General features: G+C 34.6%; 1 protein-coding gene across 1 annotated transcript; it reads right to left on the bottom strand.

The window, feature by feature from the left end:
- Positions 1-643: 643 nt before the first annotated feature.
- LOC126810981 (xaa-Pro aminopeptidase 1) lies at positions 644-23,506 on the bottom strand. Its single transcript, XM_050536438.2, has 21 exons — positions 23,219-23,506; positions 16,936-17,015; positions 15,934-16,044; positions 15,426-15,489; positions 14,608-14,712; positions 13,910-14,008; positions 12,337-12,486; positions 12,057-12,152; positions 10,788-10,869; positions 9,456-9,588; positions 8,616-8,738; positions 8,038-8,124; positions 7,547-7,597; positions 7,316-7,377; positions 5,651-5,800; positions 5,032-5,092; positions 4,675-4,744; positions 3,986-4,168; positions 3,616-3,692; positions 2,973-3,071; positions 644-1,826 (listed from the first exon to the last, which is right to left on the bottom strand). The coding sequence occupies exons 1-21, from the start codon at positions 23,271-23,273 to the stop codon at positions 1,644-1,646; spliced, it is 2,121 nt and encodes a 706-aa protein (XP_050392395.1). The 5' UTR covers positions 23,274-23,506; the 3' UTR covers positions 644-1,643.
- Positions 23,507-24,811: the final 1,305 nt, after the last annotated feature.

The following is a 24,811-nucleotide window of genomic DNA, read 5'->3' as shown; positions in this document are numbered from 1 at the left end:
CGTTTATAAATTTCAAGTGTTCACAAAAATTTCCAAAGCAATCAAGGATCATAACTCTGGCAGTAATTATCGAAAAGCAATAGGCTTTTCGTCTAATGACCTTAACAGTGTATAAATTTAAAGTCAATTTCATATTGACATTAGCCTATAGTGGACACCGGACGCCAGACGGATCGACGGAAGATGACAATATACGACCATATATGGGAGAATATACAGGGGCTTCTGAGACCCGCTTCATGCTAAGAACGCTCCTCAGACTACCCCGCGACTTTCTGATCTACAACCATTTGGTTTGGCGCTTCCTTGGGCAGCTACTAAAACCCACTGGAACGCCGTTTGAAAATCTGGCTGCGGCGCATACTGAAGGTTCGTCGGTTCAGGTATACTGAACCAATAGTATTTTCAAATAGTAAATGGAGGAGAAGACGTTGTAGGCCATGGGGGTAGAAAAGGACATCATTTGTATACAATCGTTTCTCTCCTTTTTAGGGTTTAAAACAATAGGACATATACTTCTCTTTGCAATTCGAACCCATCATAATATATCTAGCAAACATTTGACCATTTGCTACAATTTGGTGACAATATTGTCACTTCCCTTCAAAATGAAAAAAAAAACAAAAAAAACTCTGAATAATTCTTAAAGACAGGCTTTATTTAGAAAAAAAAATCATTTTATTAGAAACTTAAGAAAATATATATTGTTATCTTTGGATTACACTTTAATTATATTACACGAGAATAGACAAATTATCCATTATTAATCAATAGTGATATATTATGGCAAAATCATAACTTCATGACGAATTTGTTACAAAGTATAATTACTACAAATGTAAAGGCCCTTTCTCTACGAAACTTACTGTTTTAGAAACATTACGGAAAAATCCAACTAACTAGACTAACTTTTTAAGAGGAAGGTTTGGTTGCAGGGTTTTTGGAGAATTCGGGAGGGAAGGATACATGAACCTCAAAATATGAGAAAGTGGTGTCAATGCAACGTGGAGGTAGCTTAAAATGAACATATAGACACAGTACTTGAGGTGAGGAGGGTTCAAGTCAATGATTCCCTTTTTAAATATTTACAATTAGTGTATTGTCACAAAATATATTTGATGATTGATATAGTATATGGTGTGACCTATTACAGTCCAGCCATTATCCACTATCAAACCAGTTTTCAATAGTTGTTAATTAAAGAAGAAATGTTAAGTATCTCACTCTGCATTGTGGAAACTATTTCAATATTTGATAGTAAGGTATCTGCAATGACTGGGCATCTGATTTAAATATATTTGTAAATTATAATAATCTTTTACCACTTACCTCTACTAATACTCTACTATATTAAAAATAGGGGTGATTGATAGAACTCTAATATTACAATTACACATACTATATTAAAAATAGGGGTGATTAATACATTTAATTAATTTGAATTAAAAGTTAAATGGTGAGGAATTACTGTCTAAACTACAATCCACAGAACACTTTTCAATCTTTATACTTTTTGGGGAAGTATTCTCAGCCACGGTAAAAAAGGACAATTTATTGAGTTTCACAAAAAAAACAATAATTATAAATATTATACTAATATTAAAGGAACAATTTGTATCTAGAAATAAATTTGTAAGATGAGATTATTTTAAAAGAGAAAGAATGGAAGTTATACAAATAAGTAAAATGGAGGGTAAAATAATTGAAGCAGGACTTGAAGTTGTAATTTGCTGAGTCCTCGTTTTCATCCATTCCAAAGGTTCGCCGCTTAATTTAGGTCCAACTTCATTTTCTACTCTTTTATGATAGGCATTCAACCAGTCAATCTACAATAAAACAGTTGTATTAACAGTTATCTACCTTTAAACCTGTTCTTAGCAGTAAACCAAATATCTTTGGTAGTTTGAATTTAGACAGTTTTACTGGTATTAAATGTGTTCTACCCATTGTATTTAGTGTGTTTTATCTATTGTATTTAGTGTGTTTAGTGTGTTTTATCTATTGTCCCGTCTTCATTAGCCCAGGTTAGGAGCAGAACAGTAGGACGTTAAACTCCATTTCATTTCATTTTATCTATTGTATTTAGTGTGTTTATCTATTGTATTTAAAATGTTTTATCATTTGTATTTAGTGTGTTGTATCTATTTTAGTGTATTGTATCTGTTGCATTTAGTGTATTCTACCCATTGTATTTAGTGTGTTTTATCTATTGTATTTAGTGTGTTTTATGTATTATCTGTTGTGTTTGGTGTGTTACATCTATTGTATTTGGCGTGTTTTATCTATTGTATTTAGTATATTGTATATTGTATTTAATGCATTTTATTTAGTGTATTTATTGCGTTGTATTATTGCATTCATTGTGCTTTATCTATTGTTTTGATTGTGTTCTACCAATTGTATTTAATGTATTTTATCTATTGTATTTAATGTGTTTTATCTATTATATTTAATCTATTGTATTTAATATGTTTTATCTATTGTATTTAGTGCATTTTAACCATTGCATTTAATGCATAGGATGAGTTACACGTTCGGGTTATACTTAAGTTGAATAAAAAATAACATCTTTAGACCTCCGGCCTTAGTTGATCAAGTTTCTGCTAAAGAATCAAACATGGCAGAGCACTGATGATAGAGGACATTACTGTATGTGTGCACATTTTCCTCAATACCATCAAAACATTATTATCGCATAGGTCATTTTGTTAAAAAATAAATAGGATGTGGAATCACTTCAATTGTTGGCTATTAAAGAGAAGTGTGGACATACCTGAATTGAAATATAATATTAATATTGTCCTTGAATGGCATTTAGAAGTAGAGTTATACTATTCTAAATAACACAACTTTATGGATTTACTACTTGTTGGTTTATCAAGCAAAGATACATGTAAGAGTATTGAAACGTTGGATGTAATAAACCAAGAAGTAGTAAATCCATAAAGTTATTTTGAATATTAATTATTTACCTGTCTCTGTGATAACATACTGAAGTTAATCAGATGTGGTTCATATGGTACCAAAGTAATGGCTTTAAAACCTAGCATAGTTGTGGCATCGAAGTGATACTGGAGAAAAAAAGACATAACAATTATAATTTTTAGGAAATGGGTGGAAGTTAACGCCTATTAACACATTACCACAGTGATTTGGTTACAAAAATATTATCATCATGCAGGCAGTTCAGAAATGAAATGGGGTTTAATATCCCACTTTTCTGCACCAACTAGCCTAATGAAGACATGCATACCGGTACGCCCACAGTGTGCTATAAGGGAAGTTTCGCTGGGGCGGCATTTGCGTCTACTCTTTGTCAAATCAAATTCGAACTTTTAATTTCTCTTTTAAGTAAACATTAACGTGTACGCATGACCCCGTTCTTCTGTCCCATCCGAATGACTAGACACTGTCCCTTGCTAGACCTTCTGTCTTGAACCACTAGCCAGGGGAAACCACACTAAAATTTTTCATGTAATTATCAGTATTCATTAAGTGTATTGTTGAATTTTTCTTGCACAAAGAGTAATAATGCCACTGAGCGATTGGAGGTAAGGCACAGAAGGGGATCACATTTCCACAGCAGTACTGGCATATGCATTTCTTAGAACTTACCTTTGTATCAACAATTTCTGTCATTACTATTGTCTCTAAACGGATTCCAAATTTACCAGCTTCATAATAACCAGGTTCTGAGATATATAAAATAAATCATATCAATTGTTAAAACTGGCTTGGTAGTCATATAATTTACAGTTCCTAGATCAGGAAACAATTTTATCACTGGCCACATTAACATTGAATCAGTCTAAAGGCAAAATTCTATTCTGTTTTACAGCTTAATAAAAGAAACATTTCAATTATCTATCATTAAAATTATTTCCCCTTATTACTGAAACCTGTTCAGGGAATCTAGTACTGATTATTTATGGTAAAAACTGGACAGTGATATAGATGTTTGATGGATTTTAAAATTAATTTTTACCATCAGAGAAAAACATGTTCTCATCCAAAGGTTCATCACTAGGGTTAACTGCGTGAGAGATGGAGATTCGACCAGGACCTTCATGTACACTGAGATAAGCTCCAATACCATGTCCCGTACCATGTCGATATACTAAACCAACATCCCATAATGGATGTCTTGCTATGGCATCAAAGTCACGTCCTAAAGAGAGGTAACAAATTCATTGAATTATATCGGCAAATATTTCACAATATTTAATACGTTTCAATACAGCGAAAATATATGGGATTGTATTAAATCAATTTCATTAAATTTTGGTTAGGATTTTTGGTTTAGGATCTTAATTCTTACCTCAAATCAGAACTTAACTGATAACGGTTAAAGAACATCTGCTAAGATGTTTACCTTAGTTACTAACCACTCTTCTACGTTAAATAGTTAAAATAGCTACCACTACCACGTGGCTTGTTTTGTTTACAATAGAACATGTTTGCACGTGTCTTTACTGTTTTAAAACAAACAATGATTATTCTTGTTTTCTTGTTGTTTCACAAAGGGTTCTAAGCAAACATCTTGATGCAAAGCTTATACTTAGTATCAAAGAAAGTTGCATCATTGAGATATAAGTTAGATGATTTTTGAAAATATCATTCACCCGAAATCTTTTACGCTAGTACAAAATATGTACAAGTTTAATGATACCTTACCATATAAACCACGTGGCCATTTGGTTAAAGCTAAATCAATATGTCCCATTAAAACAAGTGTATAACATTCCTGTAAATATAAACACAAATACTGATTACATCTCTACAGACTCTTGTTATTTAAAATAATAGCTTTTATAGAATTATGTCATTTAATATTTCATTTATTCAGTCAATGAGAATTGATCTATATTCTAAAATTGTATAACCAATTCTATAATCAATTATATCACATATCTGAAATGCATGGACTAGGGTTTTGTCCTTTAACATACAACACTATATTGTGCATTCAGCAATTTTCTATAAATGCATGAACTTGACAAAATAACAGATTTGATATTATAAACTTCTTACCTTTTCATACTCGGTTGGTGTACCAAAGTGAAAAGTTCTTGTCACGTCAGTTGTTCCATCACTTTAAGAAAGTAAACATTAATTCTTTATTATTTCTCACTTTACAGATTATACTTTCACAAATTTCAATGATAGATTCCATAACAGAAGGCTTAAGTCCAGTAAAGTTCCTAAAGTCTTTATGTGGTCAAAATGGACAATAGAATAGTAGTATGCCTTAAAACCGATTCCATAAAATGAAGAAATTTGCTGTTATATTTAATCACTTTATCTCTAATAGGATCATATTTTTGAAATGTTGATCAAGTTTAATCATTAATTACATTATTGTTTAAACAGGTTTGTTTAATTTAAACCGTGTTTAAATGCCTCAAATATTTAGTCTGCAATTTATTGATTTAAAATGTTAAAAAATGTAAAATATTTAAATTAAAAAGAACAACCCTAATTTCATTTTTAATCGAATCTGGGGCATGTCCGATAAAAATTTGTAAAGCATGGTTTATGATTATATAAAATGAAATGTATATAAGTTACTGTGTGTGGATGGCAACAGAGAAGTGTACATGCATATTTCAAATATCTACAAATGTAGTACCATCAGTAAAACAATACTTACAGGTATTGTCCACCTGAATCTAATAAATACATTTCTGATGTTGTTATTTGTTTATCTGTGATATTACTGGGTGAGTAATGTATAATGGCGCCATTAGATCCTACACCAGAAATACTGTTAAAACTTAATCCACGGTTATATTCCTGATCGCTGCAATAAAATAAAACATAAATTCAATGATTGGGAGAATATAAAATAAGTCCTGTATTATTACTACATGTTCGATAGCACTGGAAAGTGAACCACATTTTTGATTGAGTCCAAATGATTATAATGAGTCAGTGTCGTCAAATAACACGACATACATCCAGGATTCCGACATATAATTTGCGTAAGACATTTGGTCATTGTAACACTACAACCATAAACCAGGGAGGTATAACTCCCAACTGTAGTTACATTAGGGTAGTGTTTTAGCTTTTAATTCAAAACCTCGAAAACTAAGGCCATAATAATATGCACCCAACAAAAACGTAAATATATCAATAGGCCTACACATTTGTCTATTAACTTCGAAAGATTAAAAAATTTCTCCCCACATATTTTCTTGCTCTATTTTACAAAGCACATATCCAGTGCTTCTTAGATTATTGCTCCCCTATTTGGGATAATTTAAATTCTTCTTCGTTAAGCACTTTAATGAAACAATAAAAACTGGCTTTTAATTTTATGCTTTGAGTCAAATCATCTTCTGATTTTCCACCTAATTTTTCAAAAATCTCTAAATATAGTAGATTTTTATAAACATCAACTCTATAATAAAATGACTTGTCTACTTAAAATTCTTCCAAAACCATTTTCCAATTCATGGTTACGTCTTACAATAAACTAAATTCAAATTCATTGCCTCCTCAAGCAAACACTGGCCCTTTATAATAGACTCACTTACAAAGGAGCTAAAATTATGGAATGACACGCCTTCTAATTTGAAAGATGTTAAAGACATATCGTCTATAAAGACTAATATTTTCAAATCAATAATGACTTGATATCAGTTTCATTTTTAAGCCATTGTTTTTTTGTGGAATAATTAACATAATTTATGAACAGATGACAGGTGATATGAGGTGAGGGGTATTATTTATGACATTATAGTGTGTGTGTGTGGGGGGGGGGGGTATTTATCTGAAATAAGTTAATAGGTATCAGCCTTGATATTAAATACGTAATTCTTGTAGATATGTTCTGTTTTAGTAGCCACTTGTAAACGAGCCCTAGGCCTAAGTATCAACCCAAATAAAGATATTATTATTATAATGATCATGTCTATACTATTAGAAAATCTCATAAAATCTAAAGAGGGGGTTTGGGTCGGGTGTCTTATTCAATTTGTTCCAGATCTCCTGTTCGAAGTCTACATCCAGAAGGAAAAGGCTCCCAATAATGGTAAATGCAGGAGAACCACACCACACATAACAACTAAATAGAAACCTACGAGACAAATCTGATGCCAAGATATATCAAACACATATACACACAACAGTAACATCAAATTGTGCTGATGTACATTCCCAGGCCTGCTATGATTCCGGCATAACCTAAAATGAAAACATACTGGTACTCCAATCATGGTCGGTCACCCCAAACACACACAAAAAAGATCCCGTGTGTTTATGAAGGGTTCAAATATTTTGAAACGGACAAAAGCATTAAAGCATTCCTTACAATCTGTAGGTTTTTAAATCAGCAGCAGCCGATACTTCAGTCCATTTCTTTCCCTCCTTTACCTATAAAAATAACAGAAGTTTAAGTTTGTGCTGAATAAAAGAATGGATATGTGCCCATATTGTTTGCAAAGGTATATACATAAATAGAATAATCAACTCGATCTTGAATAAACAGACGTCCTGTACCTATAAAACCATCAGATATATATTTACTTGCAAAACTATTTACCTCTTTTTCCAGCTTGGTCATAAAATTTATTAAGGCGACAGCATCTCGTATCTATAATCAAGAAAAGGTATTTTATTTTCGTATAAATCAACATATAATCCCTAAGTATCTATCATTACTTTTGTTTGGGTCATTTCTTGATGTTTATTTGTTAAAAGTGAAATGAAATGTGTTTAACATTCTACTGTTCTGCACCGAATGGGCATACAGTATGCATGAGGGAAATTTGGCTCCGACAGCGACACTATGGAATACTCTTATTTCGAATTCCAACTGTCAAAGGTTCTTTTACGTGCACGTCAAAGGGCTATGGTGTTTGATTGGTCTAAGGTGTGTGCTTTAGATCATCAGGTCTGTCATCGAGTAAAGTGGTGTGGATTTGATCCCAAGTCTGCAAAAAGATGGTTCTCTTCCTATATTTTAAACACATACTGCGCACAGATTCAACAGTAGGCCTACTTACTTATTAAAACAGAATTGTTCTTACTCACGTGAGAATTCTGCATGCCAGCTCTCTCTACGCTGTTCTTCATAGATTTTATAAGAGCAACTTTGGAGTTAGCTTGTATAACTTGAGTCTTGCAAATATAAACGAAAATGCATTAACCATAGTTGTATATAAGACACCACCCTCACTGATGATTAGACGTTAAATTTGTAATTAAAAAAAACATTCAGTGGGGTGTTTCATTTTAACATGCATGTGCTTTATCTGAACTCAGGACTTGTTTAGCTGGGTAGATTTGAAGTGACTCATAATAAATAAATAATGTTGATTTAATGGCCCAGAGAAAATTATTTTTTGAGTTTTTAAGGTCGTGTTTAGAAATAAAGAATAATTGATCATTTTCAATATTCTTTATTTAATCTGTGAGAAACAATAATTAATTCTTTTGCCAGTAACTTTTACAGTAGATAATATCTTTAAAGCAATACAAAACAGATATTATTATATTTATTCTATAGTCGAGTCTGAAACGAAAAATGAACTATCTCAAGGTTAGTAAATTTGGCAATGAATATTGTCTGAAAGTCTATATTTTCCTTTTCGTCTGGATATTTTACCTACCTCGGGTATTGTTTCATATATAGCTTGGTTGCACAAGATGGTTACCCAAACTTTTAGACTTTGAGATGTCTCTGCTAAAGTTTCGATGTCTGTCAGTAGCCCACTCTGATTGTATTCTAACACCTGAAAATATATAATCTAAATATTATGAACAGGTCACAAAAGAAAGAAATTTATTTTTTAGATTATTGATAATAATATAATTAAAATAATATACCCACCTTTGTCGCCAATTGATTAATATTCACACGTGCCTGTGCAGAAAAGATGGGCAACTAACTTTTATTTGGTTTATTCAACTGGCCATTTGTATTATTTTGTTTAATAATTTAATATATATTTCATCAACACTTGCATTATTTGTTTCAATCGATTAATATACATTTTATCAACATTTACATTAAAATCCTAATGACCAACACTGGGATCGAAATGAAATGAGGTTTAACGTCCTACTGTTCTGCTCTGACTGGGATAATGAAGACGGGCATACGTCATACAGTGCACTATGAAAAAATCTTTTCCCGGGCAGCAGCGCTACGATCTACTCATATCGAATTCCAACTGCCGGGGAATATCTTACGTACACGCCAAAGTGAATGCGGGACCTCGCTTTTTCGTCCCATCCGAACGACTAGACAGCTGTCCTTGTCAGGCCCTCCGTCCTGCACCACGGACAAGGGGAAACCATGCCGCTCGGCCAACACCGGGAACAAACCCACGACCTCCAGGTTAGCGAGCCTGCATCTTCCTCACTCAATCACTATGACTCTAAAGTCTGAATTATATATGCCTGTTATATATGGTTTATAATTATGATTAATTTTGACAATTCCTTACCTTCACACAGAGTCCGGTTTTACCAGTACAAGTTCCATCCTGGTTAGTATTAAGATGTTCATATAATGTTTCAGTTGTCTCTTCATCGGTTGGCGTTTGTGACAATTTAGTGGAAGAATCAATAAGATAAAGACTAAAACAATAGAAAGGTAGAAATACAAGAAATACAGTGGGGCTGATGTCCTCTGCCGAAATCCCGAAATAAATAGATGTCACATATTAATTAATTGCACATTGATCTGTTTCAAAAGTATCATGCAATCAAACTGATTATCAACTATACATCAGATCGAATCAAAGTCAAAGAAATTGCTTAGCTCTGCTTACCCATAGCAGAAAATTCTCATCAAAGCATTCACCTAATAAACACCTACACCAAGTGTGAACATTGTGGCCCAATTAGGAGGAGAGTTATTGTGTTCCAAAGTCTCGACCAATCAAATTGGTTATCGCTCAGCTTATCCTCAGCAGAAAATGTTCATTGTCGAACTTAGTCAAGGTATTGATGTGATGAAACTATACACCAAGTTTCATCACTCTCACTTAATTAGAAGTTATCGTGCCCAAAAGCATCAACCAATCAAATTGCTTATCTCTGCTTACCCTAAGCAGAAAATGCTCATCTTCGATCTCCATCACGACATTGTCCTAATAAACACCTACACCAACTTTAAACTTTCTAGCTCAATTAGGAGAGTTTTTGTGTCCCAAATAGTGTGACGGATAGACGGACGGACGGACGGACGGACAGATAGACTGACAGGCGAACCCATTTTAAGAGTCAGATGCTTTCTTCGAAAGAGACAGGGGGACAAAAATGTTAAACGATTCCAGTTAAAAGCAGTTCTATTTTTATCATTTTACGTTGGCGATGTTCTTTGTGCATGGACTGGAGTGAAAAAAGCATCAATTAATTATTTATTAGGTTCCGAGAACTGATTTATCATGTTGCTTCACTGTCTTTTTTAAATACTCTGCTAGGGAGCTTTTCAGTAACCCTGTTTATGTTAGTCGTAATCTTTGATCTGGTGTTGTATTTCTTATTTATTTACATAATTTTCATTTTTACTTATCATCAGGTCTGTTTACGTCTAGCAGGTATTGTATATAATGTATGCCTACAAATTTTCTTTCAAAAAATGATACCACCAAAGTAATTAAATAAAGGGGAACTGATGACAGGACACAAACAAAGTACCGGATAATAGAAAGCGAAAAGGTTGTTGTGTCTAACTGTTATGGATTCTTTTTTCCATATTCCTTTGTATTTAGAACCTGGGGAAGGGATGAGCTGTTTCGTCTAATCTATTATCAAAACATTGAATTAGTCACCTTATCTGGTTCATTTCCACAATGGCATATGATACAACAAAGGGGTTATAAAGAATGTCATTAGCTCTAATGTTGAATAGCCCTGTAACAAAAAAGTTTATTCATAATTCAAAGTCTATTGAAATATTTTATATATAAGCGTGTGTTTTTGTCTAGTTTGACAGCAGAATCATACATACAAAACCGGAGTTATCAAAGATATTAGTATCTTCTGTATAGGTGTGAGCCTCTCCCATGTGAACAGAGCTAAACCTCTTTAAACATGCATTATGCAAGAGCAAAATCTGCCTATTGCGGGTCTTTCTTTAGGCCTGAAATGTTTTCTAAAGTATTAATTAGACATTAATTAACTGATCCAGGCCTTAATCAACTCTCGATGGCATCAGATTTCTCCGATATTAAATAGATTAGAATGGTTCAGCGATACTTTGAATTAATCAAATATGGAGGACCGAGACTTAGCTTCGATCAACCAGTACGGTGGTTGAAATTATTGCACACGTCTGTCAAACCATCAAAGGCTAATATCTTCGCTTGCAAAAGATTAATTTGAATGAAATTTTCAAATTATTCATTTTACACATCTACTTTCGAACTATTAAGGCAAGAATGGCTAGTTCTTTATCTAAATCTTACATAATGTATCTTTAAGTAAAAAAATGAAGTAGTGAACTGGGTTTATCTGATTTCTTATTTCAGTTAATGCCGTGGTAATTTTTTCTCCATTGCATTTTTATTTTGCAAGATTAAACGGAAGTTGACTTGTTTACTTATTCTAGTTTCATTTTAAGGTTAATTAAAACTGTCCTTATCAATAGCTGTTCAATGAATACAAAACTCCAATGAATTTGACAATTTTTTGCCTTTTTGTTAAAATAATAAATAAAGGGTATTCTGTTGTCCTGTATATAGAGGCAGAGCGTCCTTCCTACTGACCATACAATCTTACACAAATTCCAGCCCGACATAAGAACTGTCATTAATTCTTGCTGTTATTAATAATTACTGGAAGCAAACCATTTTTCTACAATATTTGTTACCATTTTCCAAACTCTTATTTATCCAAATTGTAACTTCATGGACTTGTAATAGAAAGTGGTAATGGTCTATAATATAATAATGGCTACAGTAGCAAAGGTGTCTTAGCAATTTCATGATGTTGGCAGCAGTAGAGACTGCTCTGAAACTCAAATTGTGTACGTGTTCAAATTTCTGACCAGGACTGCATACATAGATATCCTTCCTATAAAATCAAATACAAGCACTTACACGCCGTTTCATCTAGACTTGTTACAATGAATGCTCCAGCATGCTTTTTGGTCATTTCACTTCTTAAATCGTTTATTTTGTCTTGCCAACTTCTACCTGTTAATAAGAATTAAGTATATACCACATACATTGTACAAATAAGAACCATGGATTCTATAGTGCATAACGATCATAAATTGTCTACCAAACAGGTGCACTTGCAATAATATAGGCTATTATATATAGACTATTATATCCCATCCTTGGTATTAATTATTTAGAAACACTGGTTTGTATATACCTGCAAATTTTAAAGGAAGGGCGTTTATAGGTGTCTTTGGTTTCTCTGGTCGTCCTGATGTCCATATTTTATCAATGAGGTCATTCGCACCAACTGATTTCATCGTAATCGCTTCTTGTGTGAAAGCTTCTTCATAAGTCTTCCATTTACCTATAAATAGGAAATAATGCAAATAAATATCAATATTCAGAAGTGGGAAAATTAACCACGAATAAATGAACTACAAACGACACCAAATACATTGGTGCCTATCCTGATTGATCTACAGAAGACTGGTAGAGTTGGATGGCCGAATGGTTAACACGAGCGCACTGTATCATAAGGTCTGTCACTGAGTCAACTGACGTGGTTACGATTTCCCGGTTGTACGACGGGTCACTTGTCCAATGTTGTGGGTTTTCTTCGGGTTCTCACCTGCTAAAGACCCCTACTCGCAAGCGAAATATTGAAATAAAATTGAACCATGTGTTAGTCAGGAAATGAGCTGGTTTGTGTCGAGTGGACGTTAAACCACATCTCTCTCTCTCTCTCTCTCTCTCTCTCTCTCACACACACACACACACACACACACAGAAGACTGTGACAATCAAAAAGTAATAGAAAATTGTAAATAGTCTGTCTTGATATTATTAGCTAGCTTTGAATTATTTAGGACTACAATAGGAGCACATATTTACAACTGCACAAAGCAGTCCACAAACAAAACGAACAATGTCATGTCTTTTACCATAAAAAAGACAGAGAAAAATATGTGGAGAATAGCAGCAATGTCTGGAGAATATCAGTAATAAGAGGAGAATATCAGTACTGTGAGGGCAGTGTCAGTAATAAGAGGAGAATATCAGTAATAAGAGGAGAATATCAGTAATATGTGGTGAATATCAGTAATAAGAGGAGAATATCAGTAATATGTGGACAATATCAGTAATATTTACAACTGCACAAAGCAGTCCACAAACAAAACGAACAATGTCATGTCTTTTACCATAAAAAAGACAGAGAAAAATATGTGGAGAATATCAGCAATGTCTGGAGAATATCAGTAATAAGAGGAGAATATCAGTACTGTGAGGGCAGTGTCAGTAATAAGAGGAGAATATCAGTAATAAGAGGAGAATATCAGTAATATGTGGTGAATATCAGTAATAAGAGGAGAATATCAGTAATATGTGGACAATATCAGTAATATGTGGTGAATATCAGTAATATGTGGACAATATCAGTAATATGTGGACAATATCAGTAATATGTGGTGAATATCAGTAATATGTGGACAATATCAGTAATATGTGGTGATTATCAGTAATATGTGGACAATATCAGTAATATGTGGTGAATATCAGTAATATGTGGACAATATCAGTAATATGTGGTGAATATCAGTAATATGTGGACAATATCAGTAATATGTGGACAATACCATTAGTAATACTAGACTGGCCTAAAGTCTGTGGAAATATTAGTTATACTAGTTATCTCATCATATTGTAGTAAGTTGGTGGTTTGCTTTCTTTGTTTTAGATATATTATGATTGACACCACGTCACTTACTGATTCAATTATAAATACTTACTGCTACTCAACAAGAACGGGCTTGCACCAACATTTTTCGTGGTAGAGTTCATCATTTGTTCTATAATCCATTCTGTCATCGTAGGAACACCTTCGACACCTTAAAATAAACACCAAGCAGAACTGATAAGAAAAAATAAGAATATTTCATTATTTATTTTGCATAGGATTAGACTTAAAAATTCTGAGAAAAAATAAGTTTTAAATAGGTTCGAAGCTATTAATTTGTTAAGATATCTCCGGTTCGTGCGTATTCTCTGTTTGGCTCCAAGAGTTCATAAGTGAGGTCGAATTGTGGACCAATACACGAGCACAAGTCATTTTTTCGTCCTATCCGAACGATTATACATTGTCCATTGTCGAGCACCACTGACATGGAGGATCCACGCAGGGAAATCCAGATAAACTTTGTTGGCCAACATTAGGTACACGGGTGCTCCAGGTTAGCGAGCCAATGTCTTACTCACTGAGCCACTGCGGTTCTATAAATGTATTATAAGGTCCATGATTACAATATAATCTAATCAATACATTACAATGCAATGCAGTGCAATGCAATGCAATGCAATGCAAAGCAATACAATACAATACAATACAATACAATACAATACAATACAACCTAATACGTATAATAAATTTATGAACTGAACTATTACGATAAATTTACTGTTACATTAGTAATAGTCCCTGGTTATTTACCGTCTTTCATAAGAATCCAGTTACAATCTAACTCGTCATCTGCTTGTAAATGATATCTACCATCAGTCCATAATGCTGCCTTGGTCGCTGTTACTACTGCTATACCTGTTAATATCACAAAAAATATATTAACTATTCAAGACATTAAAAATCTTTCCACTCATAGATAGGTGAGCAGTTCATAATTATTAAAGACAAGGCCCAAGAAATACATTGAATCAAAAATTTGAATGCCCATACGTTAATATCTTTGGACCGTCAGAATCTCCGTTCAAAATAACGAGAGAATGATTTATAAATTATATATTTTTGCATCTTCTTAAACCGAATTTGGGCGTTACCAAAAGGATAATCATATCCTACCACAACTAACCACTGTTGTGTCCTATCCATAGTATAATTTCCTTAAGTCATTACAAAGAATGAGAAATGTTGAATTTTGATTGATATTAGATTGGAAAATGTGAAAATAAAATATTGAAGAATAAACAGAGTCAGTGGGTAAAGTATATGTCATAGAAGAGCATGTCAGGATACATTTGATGAGGTTACAGTTACTATGAAAGTGATATGAAATGTGCAACAACCAAACATTAAGTTATAACCTTGTTGATGAGTATATGTTGACTAGGCTTCAGTCAATAAATATTTTGGTGAATAGATGGATTTTTTTTTTTAAAAAAAGTTCTTACTTTATTTGCTTAATAAAGATCCCAATTTTTTTTTACTTTGCTTACCAATTGCAGAGTAAGTCAAAATAAGAAGGTACATGATGAATAGTAAATGAATATGATAGACAAAACAAATTAATAATTTACCTGCTGAACCAGATAATCCTGATATATAAGATCGTCTTAAATCATAAGATGGCGGATATTCACTCTGAAATATTTATAAAAGACTATGGTACCAGTAATATCAGTAGTAAATCCATTTCCAGCATTTAGAAATGGTACTTTAAAGAGAATATCAGGCCCGTGTCCAGAGGGGGTGGGTGCTACATGCATGGAAATAACCCCGCTTTGGCTTGCTCCACTGTAATCCTATACCTGTATGCACCTAAATGAGCAGAGGTATTGTCTCAATGCTTCTAAATTTATCAAATTCGCGGGTTGTTCCACCTGAATGATCTAACGCCAAACCTGGCATTGTTGCCACCTTGGACCCCCCCCCCCCCCCCGCTGCTCAAATTCCCGGACACGCCCCCTGAATATCTTATCAGTCTATTTGCCTTGGAATTATAGGGTATGTCCCCCTAACAGCCATGCTTAGTTTTCGAATATTTGTTAAAGTTTTGGGAAACACACTATAGTAGGATATTGTTACCTGATGAGCATCTTCAGAAGGAATTATATACACATCAACATCCGCTGTACCCATTTCTGTTCTTAAAGCCTGCAATCTAGCTGTAGTGTCAACTCTGGTAGGGGGTTGTGGCTGAAACAGAAAAGTTATTTTTAATTTTGACAGTAACAGTACTTACAGTTTGTAATCAGTGAATTTGTAAAGGAAATGTAATGGAGTTTAACCTCCTATTTGTCTGCATCAGTTTGACCCTGTGATGTACGACAGTCACGATATCTGCACCACAATATCACAGCATTGTTGACGGGGATGTTAAATAAAGTTGTTTACACAATGTCTTTGATTATATATGATTCCATACATTCATTATTATTTACATCACAGTATATAATTAGTGTGGGACGATACGTGGAAATTTTGACATTACAATTTTACAATAATTATATTGCAAGAATATATTGTCAATTTAATTTAATTTAAATTCAACTGATCTATATGGCGTTGCGAAATGAATAAACAAATGTGGTTCAAAGTCCTACACCAGCCAGGCTAATGAAGATGGGCTTATGCCATGCAATGTGCTGTGCGGGGAAATATTTTCTGGACAGTGGCTCTACATCCTAGTTTTTTTAAGGGTTCTTTTACGTACACGCCAACATGTACACAGGACCTTGATTTTGCGCCCCATACGAACGACTAGACATACTTTCCTGAACAACTACAGGGGGGAAACCCGGACACCACGACGGAGAACACTGAGTACTTTCTCTGACGTGATTAATTCTGTTGACATGAAAGGTGTCATTACAAATTGTTGATTATATTGAATATGGAAGGCATTTTTATATTATGGGGTTTTTTTTAATTTCAAATAAAGGCAAAAAAAAAAATAATAAAAAAAAATAGGTCTACTGATACTGCAATATGCCATGTTAATTTCAATTATTTTTTCCAGGATTTCCCATCACACAGCAGTAGTTACAGATTACATTTTAAATAAATCTTCAATTTAATCAAATTTACCTGACCCTCGACGGGCGGACAGTCCTTACGATCATCAAGGCTTGCATCTCGTTTTGTTATAAAATGAACATCAACAGAGCCTATAATCAATAGAAATCAAAATTGAAGCAAAAAAGATAATCTTTTAAATTACTGTAGAATATAACATATTTTTATTATAGTATGTATTAAATTTGTTACTATTAACCATGATGGGAGCTATGGTGGCTCAGTGGGTAAGACGTTGGCTTGCTAAACTGGGGGGCCCATGTTCGATTCTTGCGTTGGCCAGGAAAGTTCATCAGGACCTTCCGGCCCGGTTCCTCCTTTTCAGTTGTGCAGGATCGGGGACCGGCAAGAGACAACGTATAGTCACTCGGATGGGACAGAAAATCGAGGTATCCTGTACACATTGGTAAAATATCTTTTACGTGCACGCCAATGTGTACACTGAACTTCGGTTTTTCGTCCCATCCGAAAACTAGACAGCTGTCCTCCGTCCTGCATCACTGACAAGGGGGAACCACGCCGGTAAATCTGGATGACCTTCTCGGCCAATGCAGGGATCGAACTCCCGACCTCCAGGCTAGCGAGCCAGCCTCTACTCTCGATGGTCTATACTACATAAAGATCTGACCAGTTGTACTGGGAGGTCGCGTCAGGGGTCACACAGGCGGCTTTTGACCCTATGACGCCAGATATTGATTAATCAATCAGCATTGACGTTTCTAGGGTTTTACCCACAGTTCCGTGCAGAGCACGCCAAGAACTTGCCGTAACAGACCGTTTCATTGGCTAATTCCTCACATCAACTAGAACGCCTGTTATATAACAACTCTTCTAGATACTAGTGTTGTGAAGACAAGTAAAATGAAATTGTGAACTATAAAAAACGAAACGAAATAGGATCTGTGTTTTAATCAGATTGAACAGTAAGCCCTTAAACCCCATTTCATTTCGGGGGGATGGATGGCCGAATGGTTAGCACATGCGCGTCGTATCATAAGGTCTGCCATTGAGTCAACTGGCGTGGTTTTGTACGCGACAAGGAGTAGGGGCGCCTTTCCAACCTCGTGGGTTTCCCTTGGGTCCCCCGGTTTCCTCCCACTGCTAAAGACCCTTACGCACAAGCGAATTATTGACATAAAATTGAAACATATGTTAGTCCCAAAATGGCCTGGCTTGTGTCGAGTGGACGTTAAACCCCATTTCTCTCTATCTTCCATTTCATTTCATTTTTTCATTAACCATGACAGCAGTAACAATTAATGCAGATCAAATTTCCAGGCAAAAAAGCTATGAAGACAAATTTCAGGAAAAAATTGTTCTTAATGAGAATTCACAGATTTAATGTTACAACAAATTGAGTGTTTTTGTTACTAAATAAAAATAAGAGAGAGAGAGAGAGAGAGAGCGAGAGAGAGAGAGAGAGAGAGAGGGGGGGGGATATAGTTTAACGTCCACGTGCTTGTGAATTGCCGTCTTATTTTCGAACTTAGTTTCCATAAAAATTGTTTTTCTTACAGATACCAATCCTATACGAACAATTTTAAAAACATCCATTAGATAAGGAGACAATAAGTAAAATATGATTATGTTTGTGCTATTTAGAGCCCCTGTTCAACTTAAACCTAAGTAGTCGGGTGACTTATAGTAAATAAAATATGAATAAATTATTAGGGGCGTAAATGTGTGTGTGTGTGGGGGGGGGGGGATACACCACCCAGGAAATAAAATAGTCGGTTTCAAAATAAGTGCAATCACTGCAGTCGGTCCCAAAATTATGCATCAGCAACTAAATGAATTATTGAGGTAAACAAACAATGCCAAATTAGAAGGGAAAAATCCCAATACGCGCCAGTTTTTCAAAGCTCAATTAGTAAAAACTGTTATGCGTTCAGTAATGAAACAGAAACGCCTCAATGAACTAATGACACTTGCATGTGAGCGTGACCTTACGGACACGATACATCTTGACAAAATTGCCGACCGGTGGTCAAACTTGAGTAAGCGCGAAGGTTGATGAAAATATAAGAGGACATGGTCAAATATTTGCTAATTTATGTATAATCACCACAACAATGTATCGAAGATATATAGGTCCATGTAAATTGTACATTCTTGCAAAATTCCTAATAAAAAACATGAATTCCCATGCACATAGTACTCATTTTAACTCATGTAATAATAAGTGTTTTTTGACCATCAGAATTCTGCAAAATTTCTCCCCAAAGTCAAGGATATATATAGCATTTCAGGGACTCCAGATTCAAAAATTTCTCAGGGGGAACATGTACCCGAGCCCGCTTAGAAAACTCGTATTAGGGCCTGTGCATCAGTCGGTATCATTTTGGTTGAACAATCTGCCCCCCCCCCCCCACCTCAAACAAAATGGATATGTACGCCCCTGCAAGCTATCTTGACATAGGTGATATATGTTAGTAAAGAGGAAAAGTCTTCTAGAAAATCATGAGAAACACCCGTGAAAACTGGTCTGAGCTATATCCGTCCCACAACTTTTATCTGTTGAAATAACCATAATATAACACTACAAATAACATGAAGAGCCGTTCACTGTAAACACTTTAAGAATATCATAAATGTATAATTCATGGTGATACACTATTAAATCGATCAATGATATATAGGCCTACTTGGTTCTTATTCTGGCCCAAATAATACAGACGTAAATTTGAAATCGAAATGAAACTGGGCTAATGAAGACGGGCATACGCCACACAGTGTGCTATGAGGGAAATTTTTCCCGGGCAGCGGCACTACGGCCTACTCTTATATCGATTTCCACACTGCCAAGGGATCTTTTACGTGCACGCCAATGTGTACACGGGACCTCGGTTTTTCGTCCCATCAGAATGACTAGACAGCTGTCCTTGTCGGGCCCTCCGTTCTGCATCCTTGACAAGGGGAAACCACGCTGGAAAATCTGGATGAACTTTCTCGCCAACGCAGGAAATTTGAAATCAGTTGTTGAGAATATTTTACTCTAACGAGCGATTAAACGGCCCATAATATAACCAAATATGTAACGGAGCCAAGCTGTGTCTTTTATACTTGTACCCCACTACACTTCAACGGCATAATACACCAAAAAAGACACAACTGCCACGCTAAACTACGGTGGCTACGGTGGCTGATTTAGGACACGCAAAAAAAAAAAAAATAATATCTCATGCGCTCGAGATACTAAGTCGAGCGCTCGAGATAATACAATCGAACACGTTTCAACCGATGTTTTAAGCAGTATAATTTTGTGCAATATCTAATGATAAACTTGCAGAATAAAGATATTCATTTGTTCCTTTTTACAGCCCACCCGATGCTGCAGTGACGGTGCGGATCCATCCTATGCTCATCACTACCACTAAATGTTTACCATTATATCTAGCCCCTTCCAAGTGGGGAGTAGGGTCGCCTGTCCAACCTCGTGGGTTTTCTCCGGGTCCTCCGGTTTCCTCCCACTGCTAAAGACCCCTATGCGCAAGCGAATTATTTAAATAACATAAAACCATAGGTTAGTCCCGAAATGACCGAGTTTGTGTCGAGTGGACGTTAAACCCCATTTCTTTCTCCCTCTCTCTCTCCAAGTGGGAAGTATATCGCAAGTTATTATACGAATCAATAATTGTATATATCGAGATTACAGAGTTTTGCTATGAGAGACTGACATTTCTTGTTATCTAGAAGCTCAGGTCTGATCCAAGGTTGTATCTCAATATTTTTTTGCGATTGTAAACCTGTTATTTTGCTGTTCAATTGTTTACAATTCCTAGGGAGAGATTATCCTGAGAAATATTTGTAGTTTTGAGCACATTTTGCACTAAAATTCTATTTTCCATTGACCACTCATATTTTGTACCTTGCAGAGCTTCCTAAGAATTAAAATATTGATCTTTCTCTTTGTCAATAAGCTGTCGAATTTGCTTTATGTTTGGAACCCGTTTTTTCTGTTAAAATTGTGCACAACTCTATCCCTAGCCAAGCTCCCGAGAAAATTTCACAGTTTTCGGCATATTTTGCTCTAAAAAATAGCTTAAAAGTATTTCCTATTGGCAACTCCTTAATAACCATATATTTATGAATGTCAATGCTCAATCAAATTTTAGAGCCTCTGCTGAAAAGTAAAACCATGTAGTAGAATGTTAGCATCACGTTTTGGAGACAAATCAAAGGGGTCTAGTCATAAAGTACTTGATATACAAAAAGGTTATATTAAATTCGGATAATAAAATATCCGTTCATTTGTAAAACAATAATGCTGCCTAATACAAGTAAGGTTGTAGTCTCGTCCTTTTGTCTTCATGGTTTCCTGATTGTGTCTATGTTAAATCTATATGCACCAAACAGCACGATAACGGCTGAGAGAATGATTAAGAGAATAACGATAAGTTGTTTTTTTACTATACATGTAGAGTAACAGAGTAAGCATGACATACCTAACTGTATAATGTAAACCAGATGTTGTACAAGTTATTGTATATGTTCTAAAGGTACTATAGTATAGCCTTACACGACAAATTAGTCATTTCTTGAAGAGGCATTGGAACCTTTGACGTAGTTATATCGGGCATGTCCAGATTAGAGTGTATGCAATCTTTAAAGATGCATTCCCATAAAAGTATTTATAGGGTACTTATTTTCGCTAAAATATCAAATTCTCCGGCTTAATCCACTCTATAATATGTACACAGATTAATTATTTAACAATTAATCTAGAAAAAAAAATCAAAATACCAACGCTAGATAATGTTACGGCTTGGAACCAATTGGATTTAAAAACAGGTCTAGCAATAAACTTTCGCGGACAACAAAATAGTTGCGAGCTTAATACATAGAGAACAGCATAGATCGATGAAATTTAAATTCCACATTCCACATTCTTTGTAAATATTGAACGGAATTGAACCATTCTGAACTGATATTCCAGATAATACAATCGAACACGTTTGAACCGATGTTTTAAGCTGTATAATTTTGTGCATTATTTAATGATAAACTTGCAGAATAAAGAAATTCAACTTTCACAATATTGTAGTTTGCAAGTGATCCCTATCCTATAGTGATAAAAGAATTCAATTACATTGTAATTGTCTTCTTAATAATCATCTTTAAAATGCAAACATGGCCTCCACCCTAACCGGGTATTCGTGTAAAGTTGAACCCTGATCGTTAGAACCTATGAAACTCAGCTCAATGTTATTATAAATCATGGTGTTATTATTTAAATGTAACATGAACACACGTTATTTTTAGTGTGGAATATGGATACGAGTATAGCAAACAACGAGATTGTGTACAAAGACTATTTTTTATTTACTCATAACGGCAAGCACACTAACCAAACGCCTTAATGTAAACATCCTTGAATACGCGGCCGCAGTATCATTGTATATTTCTCATTTGCAAAATGCGACTAAGAAGATGGCCTTCACGGGGTTGTATACAGCTAAGTATATTGATATGGGAGAAAGTTATACGAATGGGTTATTGCCCGGATAGTGGCAAACATCAGATCTTAGAAAGGAAGTTGGTGGTCTTACAGGGTCCTGGTGGGAAGTGTGGGAGCCCTCTGAATGTTGTGGGTTTTTGGACGATTTTTAAAATCCCATCTCTGGCCCCTAATTCGCATCACCTCTTCAAGTGTCTATGGGCGTGGCTATCTTATATAATGTGGCAACTGTTCATTTTTTTTCCAATTTTGTGCTACGATGACGTTATCCTAAAAATAATTGTCTGGGGCATGTAACCTTGAGACATTTTATTTGGTTCAAAACATCCGGATTTTGCAGTGGGATTGCGGGATACATGGGTAATACAATATACAGGTATTATGTTAGTACAATGATTGTACGTGTAGATACAGTATAATATAGTATACTGCATCAATTAGATTTACATTAATGTATTGTGCACATGTCTACGTACGTAATCTGCCTTGAAAGGTAGAATGCCCCCCCCCCCTCTCAAAAAAAAAAATAAATAAAAAAATCAAGACGCGTTTAAAAATCCATTCTTGTTTATTTGAATCTCTCAATAATCTCGATTACAAGCCTGTATAAGAGGCCTATTAAAAGCTTAAGACTTAGTGAAAAGAACGATTAAACCTGACTTATACAAAGCAATACAATAGCGTTTTTGAAAAGATCTCAACAAATTAAAATATAAATCACAGACTTTTTACCGCCTTTCGGGGGGTATGAACTTAAATTCGGAGAATTTTGAATTTTACGTTATATAAGTAGTAAATATTGCATGTAAATAAATTATAAATAATTCACGTACGTACCTGATAAACATGAGAAAATAATGGAAATTACAAAGAAAGTATGAATAGTTCCCATCCTTGCAGATACAGCATACAAACACACACGCTATATACTCTTGTGTGACGACTACCTTTTCTACAACAATGACTGCATGTGTTGGTTATATCGCCACTGTTGGAGTACACCTTCAAGGGTCGGTCGGGGTCATTTGCTATTTACTTAACGGTTACTTGACGTATTGTTCTAATTTACCGAAGGTTAATATTTTTACGATACAGGAACACATTTCCCATTTGTATTTAATCATAACTATCTTTTTCTGGAATTAAAACCAGTCACAAATTTAAATTGCAATTAATTCAAATATTCCGATTACGCAGGCGTAACGCACGTATATTTTATATATGTATAACAATAAACTATAAATATTTCATGAGAGATGTGAATAGACATAATAACGTGTCTAGTTAACATTACATGTTACATTTATGGCAAGGAACAGCGTGTGAGAAAAAAAATAAAGTAGAAGTTATATTTACAGAAATGGTATTAATTATTTCAGTATTAAATTGGAAACTATTTATCATTTATGACATTTAGTCGAGATAAATATATAATGGCTTCAAAATCATGTTGTCGGATAACTGCTCAACAGAATATAGACAGAACAAACGATACATAATACAGCATAGACAGTAATTATATACATATTGCAAGAGAATATAAATGAAATTGAAATGAAATCAAGCAATTTTAAAAACAAACTAGATCTGCTACTGCGTGTGATGCAGATATTAAAGCTTTCATATTCATATTCATCGTCACGTGTCGTGGATTAGAACACGAAAAAGTAATTATTAAAATCGGTCAAAAACTCGCGAAGTTATAAGCCTCAATATAGGGAGAAACATTTCACCCGGGCGAAAACTAATCGGATTGACTTCTCGTTCCAGAAGTTTCAGAAAAAGGGGATCAAGCAGGTTATAAACGGGGCGGATCAGAAAATGAAATGAAGATGGCGGGAAAGAACTAAAAATTGGCGACAAAATATCGAAAAATGAAATGAGATAACTTTGAATGGAACTTATATTTTTGGAAACAGATTGACCTCAGTTGTTCGAATATTTAGGTCAAATTTGTAAATTTGAAAAATTAATGAAATAAATTGTCCTGTAAATAACTTTGTCGGCACGAAAAGGGTCAAAGACGAAATTCGAAATTTTGAAATATCAAAAATTGGACCCAGATCCCGGCTATCCAGAAATGTATTCATTTCGGAAATGTGCAATGAATTCTTCAAACTACGGGCTATTCTGTTTATTTTCACGCCAGTTATTGTGGATTTTTCACTTTTTTCATATTCAATTCAAAATACTGACCATCAGTTGACTGAAATCGAAATTCTGCTGTTACCCTTTTAGGCATTTCTTCAAAGATTCATAAAACGTAACTCCTATGTCTGTAAGTTAAATATCACAAAAGCATTAGGGACTTTTCAAGTTTCAAGATGGTGGCACTTCCGGCTCCATAGACAAACTCCATAATGTGTGAGCATCATTAGTGTCTTAGCTAGTACAGAAATAGTTTTTTTTTCAAGGCAATCTGACCTACTT

The sequence above is a fragment of the Patella vulgata genome, chromosome 2, assembly GCF_932274485.2.
Source record: "Patella vulgata chromosome 2, xgPatVulg1.2, whole genome shotgun sequence".
NCBI lineage: Eukaryota > Metazoa > Mollusca > Gastropoda > Patellidae > Patella > Patella vulgata.
This window is presented reverse-complemented; position numbering and strand designations above follow the sequence as displayed.